Here is an 18,310-nt window from a genome sequence, read left to right on the forward strand (position 1 = left end):
GAACATGGTTCCAGTATTCCTTGTACTTAATCTGTTTGCCTTCAGCAAACTGTTTGAGGGCTTTCTTGTGTGTCATCTTTAGAAGGGGCTTCCTTCTGGGACGACAGCCATGCAGACCAATTTGATGCACTGTGCATATGACCTGAGCCTTGACAGGCTGACCACCCCCCAACACCTTAAACCTATCCAGCAATGTTGGAAGCAGTCCTACAGTACGTCTTTATTCCAAAGAAAACCTATGATGTGACGCTGAGAACGTGCACTCAGGTTCTTTGGCCAACCACGGTGAGTAGGGTGAATCTGGTCCCCCTTGATTTTGAAAACTTGAGTCTTTTGAACTGAACTTTTTCTCTAGCGTGATGCTTGATATTAAAAGTAAAATGGTGAAATTTGGATGAAATATTTCAAGGTTTAGGGGTTCCTCGACTTCCTGAATGACAGATTTTGCGGCTTCCCTGATAGGCTTGGCGACGTCTTGTCTTTGGAATTCCTCTTTTGCAGCAATGAATGACAGAAGAATATGTTTTCTGGAAGGAAGTTTGGCTCCTTTGATGGCTTACTCATCCGCGGTTCGGACGGTCCCAAGCAAAAAATACCGTGGGTCTTTCTGTTTCGCAGCAGCCATGTTGACAGTTCAATGACTTCGCGTTAACTGAGAGGTAAGCACCAACTAGGGCTGAGAGGTCAAGCTGCTCAAGGATTTCTTAAGTGCTTCTGAACATTCCGGGGAATGTCCTGACGTTCTCGACGCTGCTCGATGATAGCTTAGAAACTTTTTTTCCAGAAAATGGCTGCATTGCTGATCGAGTATACTTTACCAAAATCCGACTAATTTCGAAAAATTCAATCTCCATGAGGAACCCCTAAACACGATTTGATTTCGTTCAAATTTGAAAGGCAGCTCTTACATGATGAACCTCACCTCCAGAAAAAAGTTTGTTGATTTTGAAAGATCTCGGGGGACCAGATTCACCCTAACGGTACACTGAGGTCAGTTTGGACATTTTCATTTTTCACTCACTTTTGTTGCCAGTAGTTTAGACATTAATGGCTGTATTTTTAGATATTTTGGGGTAATGATAAATTTACACTGCCATATAAGCTTAACACTGAATACTTTTCACAATGTAGTTTTTTTCTGGGGAGTGTGTGTGCACACACGCGTGCGTGTGTGTGTGCCGTAACCCAAACACACACACACACACATGGATTTTGCTTAGATTCTATTGGCCCATTGCGCGATGGTTATCAGGAACAAAATGTCACCACAAAGACGGTCCAGCCTCATCGCAAACTGAAAGACATGTTACTTCTAAATAAACCTACAAATTCTGATATACCGTAAACTCTCTACGCTGACCATTGTCATCAACAAGGTGAGAAAATATCAGACAGTTGAGCAATTGGAACACAGTCAAACCACTTAATTTCATATAAAAGTTTAACAAGCGTCAATTATTTAGTGACAAGCAAGCATGTGGTCATAAACCAATACTGTAGCGTCATTGGTAGATGAACAGAGTCACTCTGTAGGACTTCAAGGCTGGTCATTATAGCCTTAACGCACATGCTGAACTCATAAATCATGTGTAAATGTATTGCTTACCAAGCGTTCACAGCAATCCCTCATACTATGTTAAAGCACATATGCCATCACAACAAATTAGTGCTGTTTGAGTCCCAGGAGACAAAATGTATAAATGACTTGTGCACTCACATATATGAAAATATTAAGCATCCTGCACATGAATCTCTGAATTTCCCAAGTGTTAAACATTCTAGTAGCGTGAATGTCACGTGGCTACATTTAATCCATTTGCAAATATAATGAAAAAAAAACACAATTTTTAAAAAACATTATTATAATTATATGGTAGTTGGTCCAGTACACACTTTGTGTAGGTCAATAAATTGGTTTACCTTGTGGAAATTTGCGTTTGGGTGGCACAGTAAAGCAACTGTTCAGAGCATTGCTCCCACATTTCTGAGGAACGGGGTTCAAATCCCCATATCCAAATATTTGGTCCATATTTAAAATGGCATTTTTTTTTTTTTTTTTTTTTTTCATTTAAAGTTTTTTACCTGAACATGAGTACAATATTTCATAATTTCACTTCAGACTTGTCAGGTCCTGAGAGAATTTTCTTGTACAGTATTTGTGTTGCTTTGTTTCCCTCTGCTGGCATTGTAGAGTAATTGATTATTTTCCTGTTGAATTCCAGCATGTTAGATTTCATTTCATTATCACGCCTTTTTTGTTGAACAAACATGTACACCTTGTTTCAAACTGTTTTGCTTGCAGTCTCCTTTTTGTAACATCCATGTAAATAAGGGGCGTCTTAAAACTAAATAAATAGAGGTGCTGAGGAAAGCATAATCTGAGAGTGCAGTGGTGAATTGTACGAGACAGTTCCTCTCCTCTCTCCTCGCGAGACTTGAACTGGTGTCGTTGCTTCCTTTTTTTGTCCTGTTTAATGAATGTCTGATTGGGGAACCTGACAGTAGAGTAGCCAAATATTGTAATCAAGTAAGAGTACTATTTGTAGCAGCCCTTGGCATCAATGAGACAGCGTAGAGTTCAACCGGTGCAAACTTTATTGCATCTTCAAGCACCGGTTGAACTCTACACTGTCTCATTGATGCCAAGGGCTGCTACAGTGAAACTCGCTCCGCCTACCAAGGGTGCAAACTCTTCAATGACAATGGAGGCCACAAGCGTCTGGCCCAAATCTGCTTCACTGCTCTACTCCACATAACCTCCCCTCTGTGTGATCACCTAGGTATGTATGGCAAACCAACACAGGTGTGGCAATTAGTACAGGTAATCAGCTTGTGGATCACCCTGGAACATGAATGGCTCATTCAACTTACTCAACTGGCCACTAATACTCCCACCAAATCACAATATGATTAAACAAAACAAAGACCAACAAATAACCATATATAATTTTACTAATGGCAACAAACTTGATTTAGGTCACAATGTAACGCATCAATATTAGGTCTGATAGGAGTTTTTACCTCATCAAACACCTTCAAGTAAAAGTACTAGTTTTTGAATAGGCCGTTCAATGATTGAGGGCTTTGAGGGCGAGTGCTTTTCTCTGGCTGACTTGCGCTCTACAACTCTAACCTTGACCCGACGCACCAATCCACTCGAGCCAAGAACCATTCATTTCTTGGGACAGTATCCTCCTTGACGATGACAATGTCATTAACCTTTAGGTTGCGCTGAGGCACGTGCCATTTTTGTCTCAAGGTGAGGTTCAGGAGGTATTCCTTCCTCCATCTGCCCCAGAACTGCTGTTAAACATTGCACGCGATGCCATCTTTTGGAGGCATACAAATCCTCCTTCACAAAGTTCCCCTGGGGTGGTATTGCAATTTTAGGCTTCATCAGGAAAAGATGGTTTGGAGTTAAGGGTTCAAGCAACTTTGGATCATTGATTCCAACAACGCTGAGAGGACGGCTGTTTACAATCGCCATTGCTTCATAGAACAAAGTTCTGAGTGATGCACCATCCAGCCTTCCTGCACTCTGAGCAACAGTAACATTTAGAACACTGCGTATGGTACGTATTTGCCGCTCACAGATGCCACCTGCATGACTAGCTGATGGGGCATTAAACACAAACTCGCACTGTTTGTCTGCTAGGAACGTGTCAAGTGCCTTAAAGTCACAATGCTTAAGAGCTGCTTTGAACTCATTGCTGGCACCAAGAAAATGTGTGCCTTGATCACAGCGAAGTTGAGAAACTGCTCCTCTCAGACTAATAAAGCATCTCAAAGCATTGATAAAGGCATCAGTGGATCAGTCATCAAGCATCTCAATATGAACTGCACGCGAGGATAAACATCTTAGGAGTAGTCCATATCTTTCGATCTCCTTGCGACCATTCTTTACAACAAAAGGGCCAAAACAATCCATTCCACTGAATGTAAACGGAGCTGAGATATCACAGCGTTCTTTTGGAAGATCGCACATTATTTGTTCTTCCACTGGTCTTCTTTGCTTACGGCACTGCACACATTTGAATATCAACCTTGCAATTGTTTTGCTCCCACCTATTACCCAAAATCAATTTGCCCCCCGACTCCATCAAGGATTGATTTCAACCTTGATGGCATACTTGACTGTGAAAGTGTGACAAGATCAGCTTGGTGATATGGGTGTCTTTTGGGAGAATAATGGGGTGCTTTTGCTCTTCACTGAGGATTGATCCTTTAAGTCTTCCCCCAACACGAAGACGTCCTTCCTCCAGAATGGGATTGATCTTAAAGACCGGACTTGACTTTGGAAGACTTGATCCCTGCGGCTTTCCTTGAAGAAGCCTCATCTCAGAAGGGAATGCTTGTTGTTGCAGTAGACTTAAAACTTCCCCAGCAGCTTTCTTGCGCTCTGCTACAGTTACAAGATCGACATGCTTTAGCTTTGACCCAAGCCTCTTTATTCTTGCGACCACTTTAAGAAGTGTGGTCCAGGAAGAAACCCTCTCCAGTCGACCCAGGATATCTGCCTGTGTATTTACTTGAGTTGCAGACACATGAACAGACTTGACCTCGGGGTCACCAACCAAGAGTTCAATAGAGGGTTTAGATATTTGAAGTACCTCTGGTTCCCATAGAAATTTAGGACCGGACAACCAGCCAGATGAGGAGATATCTGCAGCATGAAGTCCCCTTGAAGCGAAGTCAGCAGGGTTTTGGGTTGTATTGACGTAGTACCAATTATTTGGATCAGTCTTCTCTCTGATGAGCTGAACTCTATTTGCGACAAACATGTGGAACCTTCGTGCTTCGTTATTTATGTATGCCAACACAACTTGAGAGTCAGTCCAAAAGCATTCCCTTTCTATTTCCAGCTGAAGCTCTTCCTTCAGCATGGCACTCATCCTGGCTGAAGTTATTGCAGCTGCAAGTCCCAATCTTGGAATGCTTGTAATCTTTAAGGGTGCGACCCTCGCCTTGGCCATAACCAAACTACAATGAATCTCATTTTGATCGTTCTTGTACCTCAGGTAGGAGCAGGACCCATATACTGTACAACTAGCATCACAAAAATGGTGTAATTCAGTGCTTACAATGTTACCAAAGTGTGAAGGGAGGTAGCATCTTTGTATAGTGACGTCCTTCAGTGTTTTAAGGTCATTTTTCCACTCGTCCCACCGTAAACTCACATGGTCAGGTATTGGTTCATCCCATCCGATGCCTTTGTGACACAGTTCCTGTAAGATGCACTTTCCGCTCAGAGTGAAAGGGGCCATAAATCCCAGTGGATCGTACAAGGAGGCTACGACTGACAGGATCCCACGGTGCGTTGGCAGGTGGTCCTTTATATTGACGTTAAACCCAAAGGAGTCGCTTGTCGTTGACCACTGAATGCCAAGTACCTGTCCTTGTGATGTTACCTCTGGATTCAGTCTGAGAGGGTCCATTGTTTCTGCTCTTTCTGAAGGAGCCACACAGTCGAGAATGTCCTTATAGTTTGAGTTGAATTTATGCAGTCTGAGACCAGCATAATTATACGGTTCCTGTGTCTCGACAATCAGTTCTTTGGCTTCTTGGACAGTTGGAACACTAATTAACCCGTCATCAACATAGAAATTGGTTTCAACAAAAGTGGATGCTGCAGGATGGAGGGAATACTTCAGACCAAAGTTGGCGCATGCAGGTGAGGAGGCAGCTCCGAAGAGATGAACGGTCATCCGATATTCTCGTGGTTCACTTTCCAACGTCCCACTTTCCCACCAAAAGAAGCGCAAATAGTTGCGAGCTTCTGGACAAACACGGAATTGATGAAACATCTTTTCAAAGACGCAGATTACAGCAACCTCCTCCCTTCTGAAGCGACACAGAACTCCCACCAGTGAATTAATTAAATCACGGCCCGTAAGTAAGGCGTCATTTAGAGAGATGCCTTTAAACTTTGCTGAGCAATCAAACACAACTCTTAGCTTATTTGGCTTCCTTGGGTGGTACACCCCATGGTGGGTAATGTACCATGCAGTTTCTCCCTCCAAAACTGCAGGGGCTGGCTCTGCATCACCTCTGCTAATTATCTCATCCATGAAGGCAGTGTATTGGTCATTATAGTGCTTATTGACAGATAACTTCCTTTTCAGATGTTGCAGCCTAACAGCAGCTAGCCTTTTATTGTTTGGCAGAGTTGGTGGGCTGTTATTTCTAAAAGGGAGGGGCATCTCATAGTGTCCATCCTCTTCTTGCTTGATATTATCACTCAGAAGATGTATGAACCGAACATGATCTTGAGACACATACTCCTCATGGCTCTTTTCATTGAAGTCTGACTCCAGAACCTTTAACACATTCATAACAGTGGGCACAGGCTGTTCTTTAACTGAAACACGATCCACAAAACTACGGCTCCCCCGTCTATCCAGGTGAGGGTTGGCTGACCCTAAGAGGCTCCAGCCGAGAATATTCCGTTAAGCAAAGGGTTCATTTCCACCACCCATAGTAACCTCAAGGGGAGCTAAGCCGATGGGCAATCATAGCCGATAAGGAGTCCTCACAATCTTAAAGCGGTGGTAACTTGTTAGCTAGATGGCTGAGGTGAGGCTACTGAAGTGCAGTGGTTTTGACAGGGGTGTTGGATTTGTCCACTGGTATGAAGTCACGTGTATACGCCTGTTGTATTTGGACATGTACTTCAGAGTTAAATCCCCGTACTTGAAAACCACTAGTGGTGTTACTGGCTATGATGGTATCGACAGCTGTCATTGTGCTTAGTTTAAGCTGGACCGGCTGCTTTTCCACATTCAGTTCTCCAAGTAAATCTTCCAGAATAAATGTGGAGTCGCTCTGTGTGTCGAGAAGAGCATAGGTGAGTATTTCTCTCCCGGGTTCAATTGGTGAGGACACAAAGACAGGAACGATACTGGATGTGGCGAATGCATGTTGAAACAAGGCATGGGACATAACTTTATGGACTTCTTTGTCTACATGGCCCCCTGTGGCAACGGAGTCATTACTTGTCATTTCTGCAGAAATCACATTTTCTTGATGCAAGCAGGTGGGATAACGTCTACCACATGTGCTACAGGTTTGTCGTCTTCTACAATCCCTGGCATTGTGCCCAATCCGTAAGCATCCAAAGCATAAATGATGTTCATAAATGAAGGTGCTTTTGTCATACATGGTTTTTGATGCAAAGTCTGGGCAGTCAGCAATACCATGTACTTCACTTTTACAGACTAAACATGACAGCTTTGACTTAGAGCTTTCTGGTGTTGCTGAATTGGAGCCTTTCATTTGAGTGTTGGTGTTGAATGCTTTGGCCTTATTTGGTAACCTTTCGTCACTTGTTCTTATATTTATCATAAAAGGGGAAGTGAATGGGTTACAAACAATTCTGGCTTCCTTTTGCATGAATTTTATGAATTGTAGGAAGCTTGGATAGTCACCGGATCGATCCAACTCCTCAACAACACTTCGACTCCATCTGTGGACCAGCCACTCAGGCAGTTTCTTGAGAAGTTTGTGATTTTCTTCACAGTCGTTGAGGATGGACAAGCCTTTAACATGTGGAATAGCTTCAGCGCAGACTTGAAGAAAATCTCCAAACTCTCTTAGTACTCTTGGGTTGTTGTTGGCTAACTTAGGCCAATTAATGAGTCTCTCTCTGAATGCTCTTTGGACTATAAAAGAACTGCCATACTGGTCCTCTAAAACAGCCCAGGCACCACAGTATCCATCCTCTGAGTTGGAATAAAAGAAACCTTCCACAGCCTTACGTGGCTCTCCTGCTAAATAACTCTTCATATAGATCATTTTCTCACTCACTGGGAGGGGCTTCTGATCGATCAGGGCCTTAAAAGATACCTTCCAGTCTATGCACTTTAAGGGGTTGCCTGTAAAAATTGATGGTTCTGGGACAGGTAAGCAGCACTGAAGGCATTTGTCATTGCTTGAGTCAAAATGGCTTCTTGAGCAACACTGGCATCTCCATGAGTTGGCCTTTCATGTTGAGGCACAAAAGGTGTAACTAGGGGAATTAGAAAAGGTTTGTACTCTGTGTTCAGCCTGCCGAATGGGACCTTCTCAGTCACTTCAATAAAGTCTCCAGATACAACTGGTTATAGGCTTTCACACGTGCCTCTGCCACCTTGACTTCATTGTCAGCTTCCAGCTGCTGTAACTTTGATTTCTCCTTATCCAACTTTGATTTTATTTTGGCCTCCTTTTGTTTGAATTCTGCCAGCATTTCTGTTTCCTTTAGTTTCCAGCCAGTCTCCAGTTTCTCCAGCTTTGCTTGTTGAACATGTAATGTTTGGATAGCTTTTAATTTACTGGAAGACCTGGAGATGGCGCTCACTTGATCATCACCTACTTTAAATGATGAAACCTCTGTTTCTGTGTTGGTTCTTCCAAAAACAGATCCATATTCTCTTTTATTTAGCTGCATCCTTAGTCTTTCGTTCTCAAGACAATCATTGAAAGTAACTGCTTGTCCAACACTCTTCATTCGTTTATTAACAAGGCCACAAATCTCAGATGATAAGGTACTGCATGCATCCATTTTCTTGACAACGTCTGGAGTGCTTGTGAGATTGAGTTTGATTGACTCATAATGCTGGCACACTTTGTCATGTTTGGCTTTAATTTTTCTTTGCATTTCCTCAAGATCCTCTTCTAAGCAGAAAGTCTTAAAATGTCCATTGTCTCATACCATAGGCAAAGCAGAGAGTTGTTCAACCTTTACTTAAACAGTTCAGTGTCTCTGTAAGTGACTTTACCCTCAGCTACCGGAGGTGTAGCATTGGGAAGCCACAGATGGGGAATGGTACTTGATAGAAGATGGCTCCAATCACTGGACGAGTTTCAGAACTATATGACTCAAGTAAAAGTAAAAGGTAGTCCTCCAAATAATTACTTAAAAAAAAAAACAGAGGGTACTCAGTTCTGAGTAACTCGTGTGTAACTAGATTTTTTTTTTTTAATCTGAGGATGAACGTGAGATAAAATGAAAAATAATACAATGAAATGCGAACATGCAAATTTACTCTCTCTCTCTCTCATTCTATCCATCTTACACTCACGAGGGTCCCAGGTGTGCCGGCACCAATATCTCAGCTGACTTTGGGCAAAAGGCTCTTCTCTTTTTACACGAACAATTTCAACTCATCACAAAACTCTGAAGTTTGCAGATGACAGCAGTCCACATTTTTTGTGTTCATCTATCACAGGCTAGTTTGGAACTACCAGAAAAAAGGACAAAATCAGACTGCAGGAGACAGTCAAGTCTGCCGAAAAAAATGAAAAACATTGCTGTCCACCTAACCACTCTTGACCACTTGCACTCTGCCAGGAAAAAAAACATTTTCCACCATTAACATCGCCTACAATTGCTACACTTCATTTAAAAAAAAAAAAAAATCTTTTTGAAGGGAAAGCAGAAAATAAACAACCGAAATACACACACATACATGGACACAAAGTGCCCTGCCCCAGGACTGCACTTCGACTAAAACTATTACTTGAGATAGGAATTAACTATTAAAACACTTTGGACATAATTGAGTCACTGATGGTGTAGTGGTACACGTGCCTGCCTTTGGTGTGGGCAGCATTCCCGCTCAGTGATGATGTTGATATCTGCCCTGGTGACCAGTTCAGGGTGTAGTCCACCTTTTGCCCGAAGCTAGCTGGGATAGGCTCCATCTTTCCTGCAACCCTTGTGAGGATAAATGGCTTGGATAATGATATGACATGACTTTGAACATAGCAGCAACAGGTGAACACACCTTATTTGCATGAGTAAGAACGCTTGTGAATTCTAAATTTTAATGATTCAACATCACAGTACTGTGCAAAAGTCATTCATTGGACCAGCGCTCCAGTAAACCTGAACTGGTAACAAAAGTGAAGTCAAATATAATAAAATAAATATATAATAAAATAATAATTGATAAATTGCATTTCTCATTTTACCCAGTGTTAAATATCAAAACTCAAAACTTCACTTTCAACGTGAATTTTATTTTCACATGGGAAAGGTTACACTTTCACAAGAGAGCAATATTGTTGAAAATTACATGAATACACATCAATGTCTAATCCTGAAAGAATACTGCACTACAACTGTGTAGATTTTAAACAGAATTTGGCAACTCAGATTAGCAGCAAATACAGTATAATCTCAAAAACAGGCCTGTTGAGAAAAATAAGATCCACCTTTAAAGACGATGTGCTTGAGCATTCTGTACAGTGTCTTTAGCGCACACGCTTGCTTGGTTTAAATAATTATGTTCATGTGAGCTGTTACTGGCATTTAAATTGTTTTAATTCCAGTTTAACTGTTAGTCGCCTCAATGTCGGCAGAGGACATTTTTTTTAATTTTTCCTCACCTTTTAAGAGCATTGCTGAGCTGCAGGTCTTTGACATGCTCTCTCCGTCGTTCCGTTACACTCCATTTCTGCTAAATTATGCACAACCTCAATTCCAATGAAGTTGGAATGTAGTAAGCAAACAAAAACAAAATACAGTACGGTAAACTGCAAATCATGTTCAACCTATATTTAATTGAATACAGTACAAAGACAAGATATTTAATCCTCAAGGTGGTGAAAAAGAAGTTGAGGAATGCTCATCAAACATATTTTAGGAACATCCCAGAAGTGAGCAGGCTTAGTGGGAACAGGTGTGTGCCATGATTTAGTACAAAAGGAACTTCACTGTCATTCACAAGCAAAGACGTTCACCTCTTTGTTAAAAAGTGCAGATTAATCGTAAATAAAGTTACGTCATATTTGCTCTTTTGCTATACTTAATATGCTTGAACAATATCATGCAACAAAGAAAGGCACGCTGCATGCGAAGCAGCATGAGCCAGAGAAGATGTCACAAAAGTGCAGCTGGAAAATTCTGCGCTCCGCACTAATCACAAATATTCTGTGCTCTAGAGTGCAAGACATGCCAAGACTCACATTTGCTTATGTTTGTTTTGTTTATTACGTTGCAGACTGCCCTAAGGAAATAAAAGAGAGGATTCATAGGGATGTGGGCAGAATGGGGAGATTGTGACTGTACACATCCCCTACATTAACCTCGTGAGTAAAAGTTCTTGTCTTCCTTCCTTGAATATCATACTTCAAATGTCCTTGGTTGCATGAACCTGGCACACTGCTGACGTGATCTCTAATGTCGTATTTCAACTGTCATCAGTTGCGTAAATCTGACAAAAAGTGCGTGAGAAAATAGTTGAACTGTTTAAGGACAATGTTCCTCAATGTATAATTGCAAAGAATTTAGGGATTTCATTATGTAGTCGATAATATCAAAAGTTTCAGAGAATCTGGAAAAATTACTGCATTTAAGCAGCAAGGCTGAAACCTAACATTGAATGCCCGTAACCGTCGACCCCTCAGCATCGTCACTGCATCAAAAATTAACATCAATGTGTAAAGGATATCACCACATGGGCTCAAGAACACTTCAAAAAGCCAATGTCAGTCAATACACTTTGGCACGACAGCCATACGTGCAACTTAAACTTTACTATACAAAACATAAGCCATTTATCAACAACACCCAGAAATGCCATCAGCTTCTTTGGGTCTGAGTTCATCTAAGATGGACTGATGCAAAGTGGAAAAGTGTTTCACAGTCTGACGAGTCCACATTTCAATTTGTTTTGGAAATTGTGAACATCGTGGTCTCGAGGCTGAAAAGGAAAAGAACCATCCAGACAGAATGTTACGGACGAAAAGTGCGAAAGCATCTGTGAAGGTATCGGACTGTGTTAATGTCAATGGCATGGGTACCTTACACATTAGTGAAAGCACCGTTAATGCTGAAAGGCACATACAGGTTTTGGAGAATCATATAGTGCCATCCAAGCAACATATGTTTCATGGGTACCCCTGCTTACTTCAGCAAGACAATCCCAAGCAATATTTCGCATCTGTTATAACAGTGTGACTTCATAATAAAAGAGAGCGGCTACGCGCTTGCATGTAGTCTAGACCTGTCTCCCATTGGAAATCTGTGGGCCATTATGAAGCATAAAATGCAACAACAGAGACCCCGGACAGTTGAACAGTTGAAGCTGGATATCAAGCAAGAATGGAGAAGAATGCTACCTACAAAGCTTCAAACATTAGTGTCCTAAGTTCCCAAATGTTTATTGAATGATGTTAAAAAAAGAAAAGAAAAGTGATGTAACACAGTCGTAAACATGACACTGTCCCAGCTTTTCTGGAACATATTGTCACCAGAGTTAATGATTATTTTCTAAAAACGAAGTTCATCGATTTAAACATTAAATATCTTGTCTTTGTAGTGTATTCAATTAAACATAGGTTGAACATGATTTGCAAATTATTGCATTCTGTATTAATTTGTATAACACAATGTTCCAACTTGATTGGAATTGAGTTTGGATATTAACATGGTATTTAACCATGATAGTCACACAAACTCCATCACACAATCAAAAGTTATTGGAGGTGTTGCGTGAAGCCGACTGGTCATTTATTTGAACAAAGTTCAGCCATACTTCGACGTGCACAGCGGCATACAGACACTGTTCTTCTTCTTTGGTGGCATCAAAACTACGCATTACCTACATAACATGACATTATACTTCTGTGTCAATTTACATACTGCACGTTATGTTATTTTTTGTTTGAAGCATCCAAAGTATTAGCCACGCAATATTTCCACGACTTTTATCAAACTTAATAGAGGCTGCTATTTTTCAATAACTTTTCAATGACCTGGAAAATTAATTTTCTATTTCCAGAATTTTTTAATGACTATATGAACCCTTCAACATTCCATTTAAAAAAAAAAAGAAAAGAACATAGCTGGGTGTCATACTATGTATACTTTTACAAATACATAAACTTGTCACAAACCTTTCACATAGATAATTCCAACTACAGAAATAATTTTGTTTGTCATCTTATTCAGAGATTGATATTCCAGGAATGTCCTGATGTTTGCAGTCCAGTGATTTAAAAAAAGTCCCCAAAAGAAAACAAAAAGTGGAATGTTGGACTTGCTGCAGAAATGAGACAAATTGCATCTCTACTGCAACTCCCGATCAGTCTCCAACACGCCTGATATACTGAGCTAGTACTGTTGTTGCAACAGTAAGCACCTCCCATCAGGGGTCGTCATGGCAAGCCTCTCCCACATTTTATGGGTACAGTTCTGATGTTGGCTCCCCTTCCTACTGAGCTAGCGCTGCTGTGGTAATAATTCTCATCACGCTAGATAAATGTCTCCTTTTTTCTCTCAATGGCAATAATCATCTTAGTGAGATGGCATTTTTGAAGATATATTAGACATTGCTGTTAGCACTTCCACTGTTCATGTGTTTATTCGTGTCATCCATGGATCTGGAGCTGCAGTTGCTCCTCTTCTTCATCCATGTCACTGTTTGGACCGTCTGGGTTATCAGGGCTGAACCGAGTTGATCGCACCTTCCCAAATAGACCAGGACTGAGTTGCTGCCGCCGAAGTCTACAAGATATATATAGAGTGAGAACAAAACATTTACTCATTCATTCATCTTTTGCGTTGCTTATTCTCACAAGGGCCGTGTGCGTGCTGGAACCTATCCCAGCTGACTCTGGGCGATAGGTGTGGTAGCATGCTGAAACGTTCGCCAGCCAATTGCAGGGCACATGCACAACATTCAAAACTACGGGCAACTTACAGCTTTCATTTAACCTACAATGCATGATTTTAGAATGTGGGAGGAAACTAGAGTAATGGGAAAAAACCCATACAGGTACGGCGAGAACACCACAACGGCATAAATGCGAGGGTGGATTTGAATCCTCCTCCTCAGAACTGTGATTCAGATGTGCTACACCTGTGCCGGCTAAGAACAGAACAGTGTGGTGAAAAGGTATTATCCTCTGTACTGATTTATTTTTTTTAATATTAATCACATAAAATCTTATGCCTCATCAAGCCAAGTTAACAATCTCACAAATACAATCCAAGTACATTGAAAAAACTCATTTCAAAATGCAAATATTTCTAAATCTATTTATACCTACAGTGTTACAGTGGACTTTATAAGCTATCACTGTGATTTCTTTGGACTGTATTATGGATATTTATTGAGAATTCAGTCAAACAGAGGGGGAGTGACACAAAAAAAAGATAAAGAAGTTAGAAAGATAAAAGATAAAGCAGTAACTTTAAAGGTCAAGTGTCATCCCTATAAACATTCTAAAATAGATATTGTAATGAAAAATACATATAACATTATTCACTTCAATGTCTATACGAAAAAATAAATATGAGCAGAGAGCGCGTCATCCATGCGCAAAGTTGCAGAAGTGTCACTCTACGATATCCAAGTGGTCGCCATATTGGCTGCATCCTCTGTCCGTGACATCACCCGCACCAATTAATGTATAAATGTAATTCATCATATGTACGCGGACATTTGCCAATGAAAACACGTGGTGGACATAACTATGGGAGACGAATACGCCCCTTCTGACACAAGCTCTTTTCGAAGAAGAGAACATCTCACAACTGAGTCAAGAGACCAGGGCAATATTACTCTATTGTTTCGAGCCATATTCAGATGATATGCGATGACGGCCAAACCACCTCCCCACCCGATCCACTTACGTGGCAGAGATGAACCATTGTGTCTCATCCCAGCCAGCCGGTGTGGCTCATTTTCGGCGCTGAAGTGGCTTATCACGGAGCCGAGCCCTCCTGCTTTAGGGCATTGTTCATAGCCGCCGCAGTCTGCCATGAACAACACCGTCAAGCCGGGCGCTTTACAGCGTTGTCGTCGCACGCGGCTGAGTGCGGCATTGTACGCAGAGGCTGCTGCGTCCCCTCGCCAGCGAGCCCAACGCCATCTGACGCGCACATCGACACATTTAGCAAGCCCATCATATTTACGCTTATCTTTTGTGACATTATGAGAAAATATTTATTTTAGTAGCTGTATACACAACTACCTGTCATTTGGAACCCACGAAGCTCTCATCCTCTGCACCCGTGCAATCCATTTTTCACGACGAACCGGGTCTCTTGCAAACTTATGAAGGGTAAATCCGTTCCTCCCGAGTGTTCAAGCAATATCGAGCAATGCAACGAGCCGGCATTTTTGCTAACACGAAGGAACAACGAGCTACCTTCCCAGAGGTAAACTAATGGAAACAAACGAGTCCACTTGGGGGCGCTTCTGTCCTTTACGTCACTTCCTGCTTCTTTTTAAAAACAAATCCCTCGAGAGGATTTTCATGGCGTGAGCTACAAAAAGCCATATATGTCAAAATCATGTTTTGTGGTGAAAAAAATGCATGGGCCCATATGGGCTGCCATTTTTTCATAAATAACATACTAAAAATCATCCATTTCATGACAGTGGCCCTTTAAACAAGATGAGGAAAGCACAGCATTATATAACTGGTACAATGACACAGAATTTGAGTTTTTTATCGGTCAGTTGTGCTAGACCCGCTGAGGGAAGGACAAGAAAGGGGCAGGGACAGGGACAGGAGGGGAAGCATGCAGGACAGGGGACACGAACCAGCTGTACAACTGAAGTGTGGTGGGAGTGGCTAAGAACAGTGAAGAAAATAAGTATTTGAACACCCTGCTATATAGCAAGTTCTCCCAACGAGAAATCATGGAGGGGTCTGAAATTTTCATCATTGATGCATGTCCACTATGAGAGAGATCTAAAAAGAAAAATACAGAAATCACAATGTATGATTTTTTTTAATGATTTATTTGTGTGATACAGCTGCAAATAAGTATTTGAACACCTGTCTATCAGCTACAATTGTGACCCTCAAAGACCTGTTAGTTCACCTTTAAAAGTCCACCTCCATTCCATGTATTATCCTGAATCCGATGCACCTGTGTGAAGTCGTTAGCTGCATAAAGACACCTGTCCACTCCATACAATCAGTATAAGACTCAAACTTGTAACATGGCCAAGACCATAGAGCTGTCAAAAGACACCAGAGACAAATTTGTACAACTCCACAAAAGGAGGAAGAGCTACAGAGAAATTGACAAGAAGCATGGTGAAAAAAGGTCCACTGTTGGAGCAATCATTAAAAAATGGAAGAAGCTATAATTGACGGTCAATTTCAATTGGAGTGGAGCCACATGCAAGATATCACCTTCTGGGGTGTCACTGATGCTTAGAAAGGTGAGGAATCAGCCCAGGACTACATGACAGGACTTGGTCAATGACCTGAAAAGAGCTGGGACCACCGTTTCCAAGGTGACTGTTGTTAATACACCAAGACGTCATGGTTTGAAATCATGCACGGCACAAAAGGTTCCCCTGCTTAAAGCAGCACATCTCAAGGCCTGTTTTCCAATTACCATTTGGATGATACAGAGGAGTCATGGGAGAAGGTTTTATGGTCAGATGAGATCAAAATGGAACTTTTTGGTCATAGTTCCACTAACCGTGTTTGGAGGAAGACGAATGATGAGTTCCATCCCAAGAACACCATCCTTAGTGTGAAGCATGGGGGTAGTAGCATCATGCTTTGGGTGTGTTTTTCTGCACTCCCATGAGTGTAGTGAGAACCCACTTCCCCTTTGTTACGATGAATGCCCGGTACCCGACTGGCAGTCATTGGCCCTACCCTGTGTACAGGTGGTACAAGGGTGAGTGTTGTGGTGAATTAAAATTTGGAGTGGGCCATGAGAATGGTTACCCCATCCTCCACCCGAAGTCAATGTCCTCCAGAGATTGTTGTGTGTAGTGCATTAAAGGAAAGGAGAGGAGTGTGTGTAATGCATAAAAATTAGGAGCAGGCCGTCTAGACCGGGAGACAACACTGACTTACTGAAAACCATACGCACTGTCCCAACCCCACACCTGTTCTCCCAAGAAATCCTGAATGTGTGCGTGTGTCCGTGTGACTAAAAAAGAATGGTGTGTGTGCTCAGTGAGGGATTAAGAGGCATGGCTCCTCCAGGTATGGCCCATCTGGCAATTTTAATGTTATGCCACTCGGAGTGGGGTGCCAAGTCAAGCTCTTTGTTGTAAAGTAAGTTGAGTTTTGTGTTCCACTATCTCAGGGGTGCTCATTGTGTCGATCGACTGGTCAATTGCGAGGCAGTTTTGGTCGGTTACGTCAGTGTGCCACGAGAAAAAAAAAAAACACGTTTTTTCTGACCTTTAGTTCACTGCGCATGTGCAAACAATGACAGTACAGGAAAACACGCCAGTCGGCGAGTTCCTCCCTCTTTTAAGCCCTCGCTTAGGAAATCTCATCAAAAATGAGTATGGATGTTGCAGTAAAGAAGATAAAAATGTATCACTTTTATCAGGAATCGGAGGCGGACAACTTTTTCACAATGTCATTTTCGAAATCCGTTTGCCTCATCCGCCAGTATAGTGAAATGCGTCGCGGCATTTTCGAACTGTTAATGGAAAATACGACACTGACATTCCGCCGAAAAGCAAGCTGAGAATGTGAAAAGTGAATGAACTAAAATCCCAAATGGCCCCACACCCAAGTCTCTGCAGCTGTAAAGGAGTACAGTTACACGGCCATGAAGCCATGGGTGGTGTGAAAGGACATCGGAAATTGTGCATTTCTCACTCTAGTTGGACGAATCCACTGACGTGACTGACACAGCCCAGGTGTGCATTTTAATTCGTATGGTGTTTAGTGATCATCAACATGAACAAAAATGTTTATGGTTCACTATGTTGTGTTGTCCAATATCGGCTCATGCAGATGCAAGGTACACAAACACGTAACACGTAAAGAATCCTCAATATACTTTAAAATAAATATGTTTTGCATTTTTGTAGTGGGTAGATTTTTGTGACTTGGTCATTCCATTTCATTATTGGTCATTCTAAAAAAAACAAAAATAAAAGGATGTCAGCTGTCTTCGGGCAGGAGGAAGGGTACACGCTTAACTGATTGCCAGCCAATCGCGGGGCACATAGAGACAAACAGTTGCACTCACAATCACACTTAAGGGCAATTTAGAGTGTCCAATTAATGTTGAATGTTTTTGGGATGTGGGAGGAAACCTGAGTGCCCAGAGGAAACCCTCGCAGGCACGGGCAGAACATGCAAACTCCACAGAGGCGGGACCGGAATCGAACCCGGGACCTCAGACCCGTCAGGCCTACACTTTCCAGCCGTTCCAGCTGTTCCAGCTCATGGTAAATAAATGACTGCAAGGCATCACCCTTCATTGACCAAATCCAAGAACACCATTCGATAGCCAGCTGTTGGCCACTAATGGTTAGATGGCGACCTGGGGCCTCATGAACAGACTTGTAAGACATGTAAGACTTGCGTTGATGTCCTACTG

At 41.9% G+C, this 18,310-nt stretch overlaps 1 protein-coding gene across 4 annotated transcripts in view; it reads right to left on the reverse strand.

Moving 5' to 3' along the window:
* Window positions 1-10,014: 10,014 nt before the first annotated feature.
* ccdc102a (coiled-coil domain containing 102A) overlaps window positions 10,015-18,310 on the reverse strand; it is a 77,673-nt gene continuing 69,377 nt past the window's right edge. For all 4 annotated transcript variants that reach the window (XM_061815535.1, XM_061815537.1, XM_061815534.1 and 1 more), the window contains exon 10: window positions 10,015-13,489. In XM_061815535.1, the coding sequence (XP_061671519.1) occupies window positions 13,354-13,489 (136 nt within the window). In that variant the 3' untranslated portion in view covers window positions 10,015-13,353. The remainder of the gene's footprint in view (window positions 13,490-18,310) is intronic.

Source organism: Syngnathoides biaculeatus, chromosome 3 (assembly GCF_019802595.1).
Source record: "Syngnathoides biaculeatus isolate LvHL_M chromosome 3, ASM1980259v1, whole genome shotgun sequence".
Taxonomy (NCBI): domain Eukaryota; kingdom Metazoa; phylum Chordata; class Actinopteri; order Syngnathiformes; family Syngnathidae; genus Syngnathoides; species Syngnathoides biaculeatus.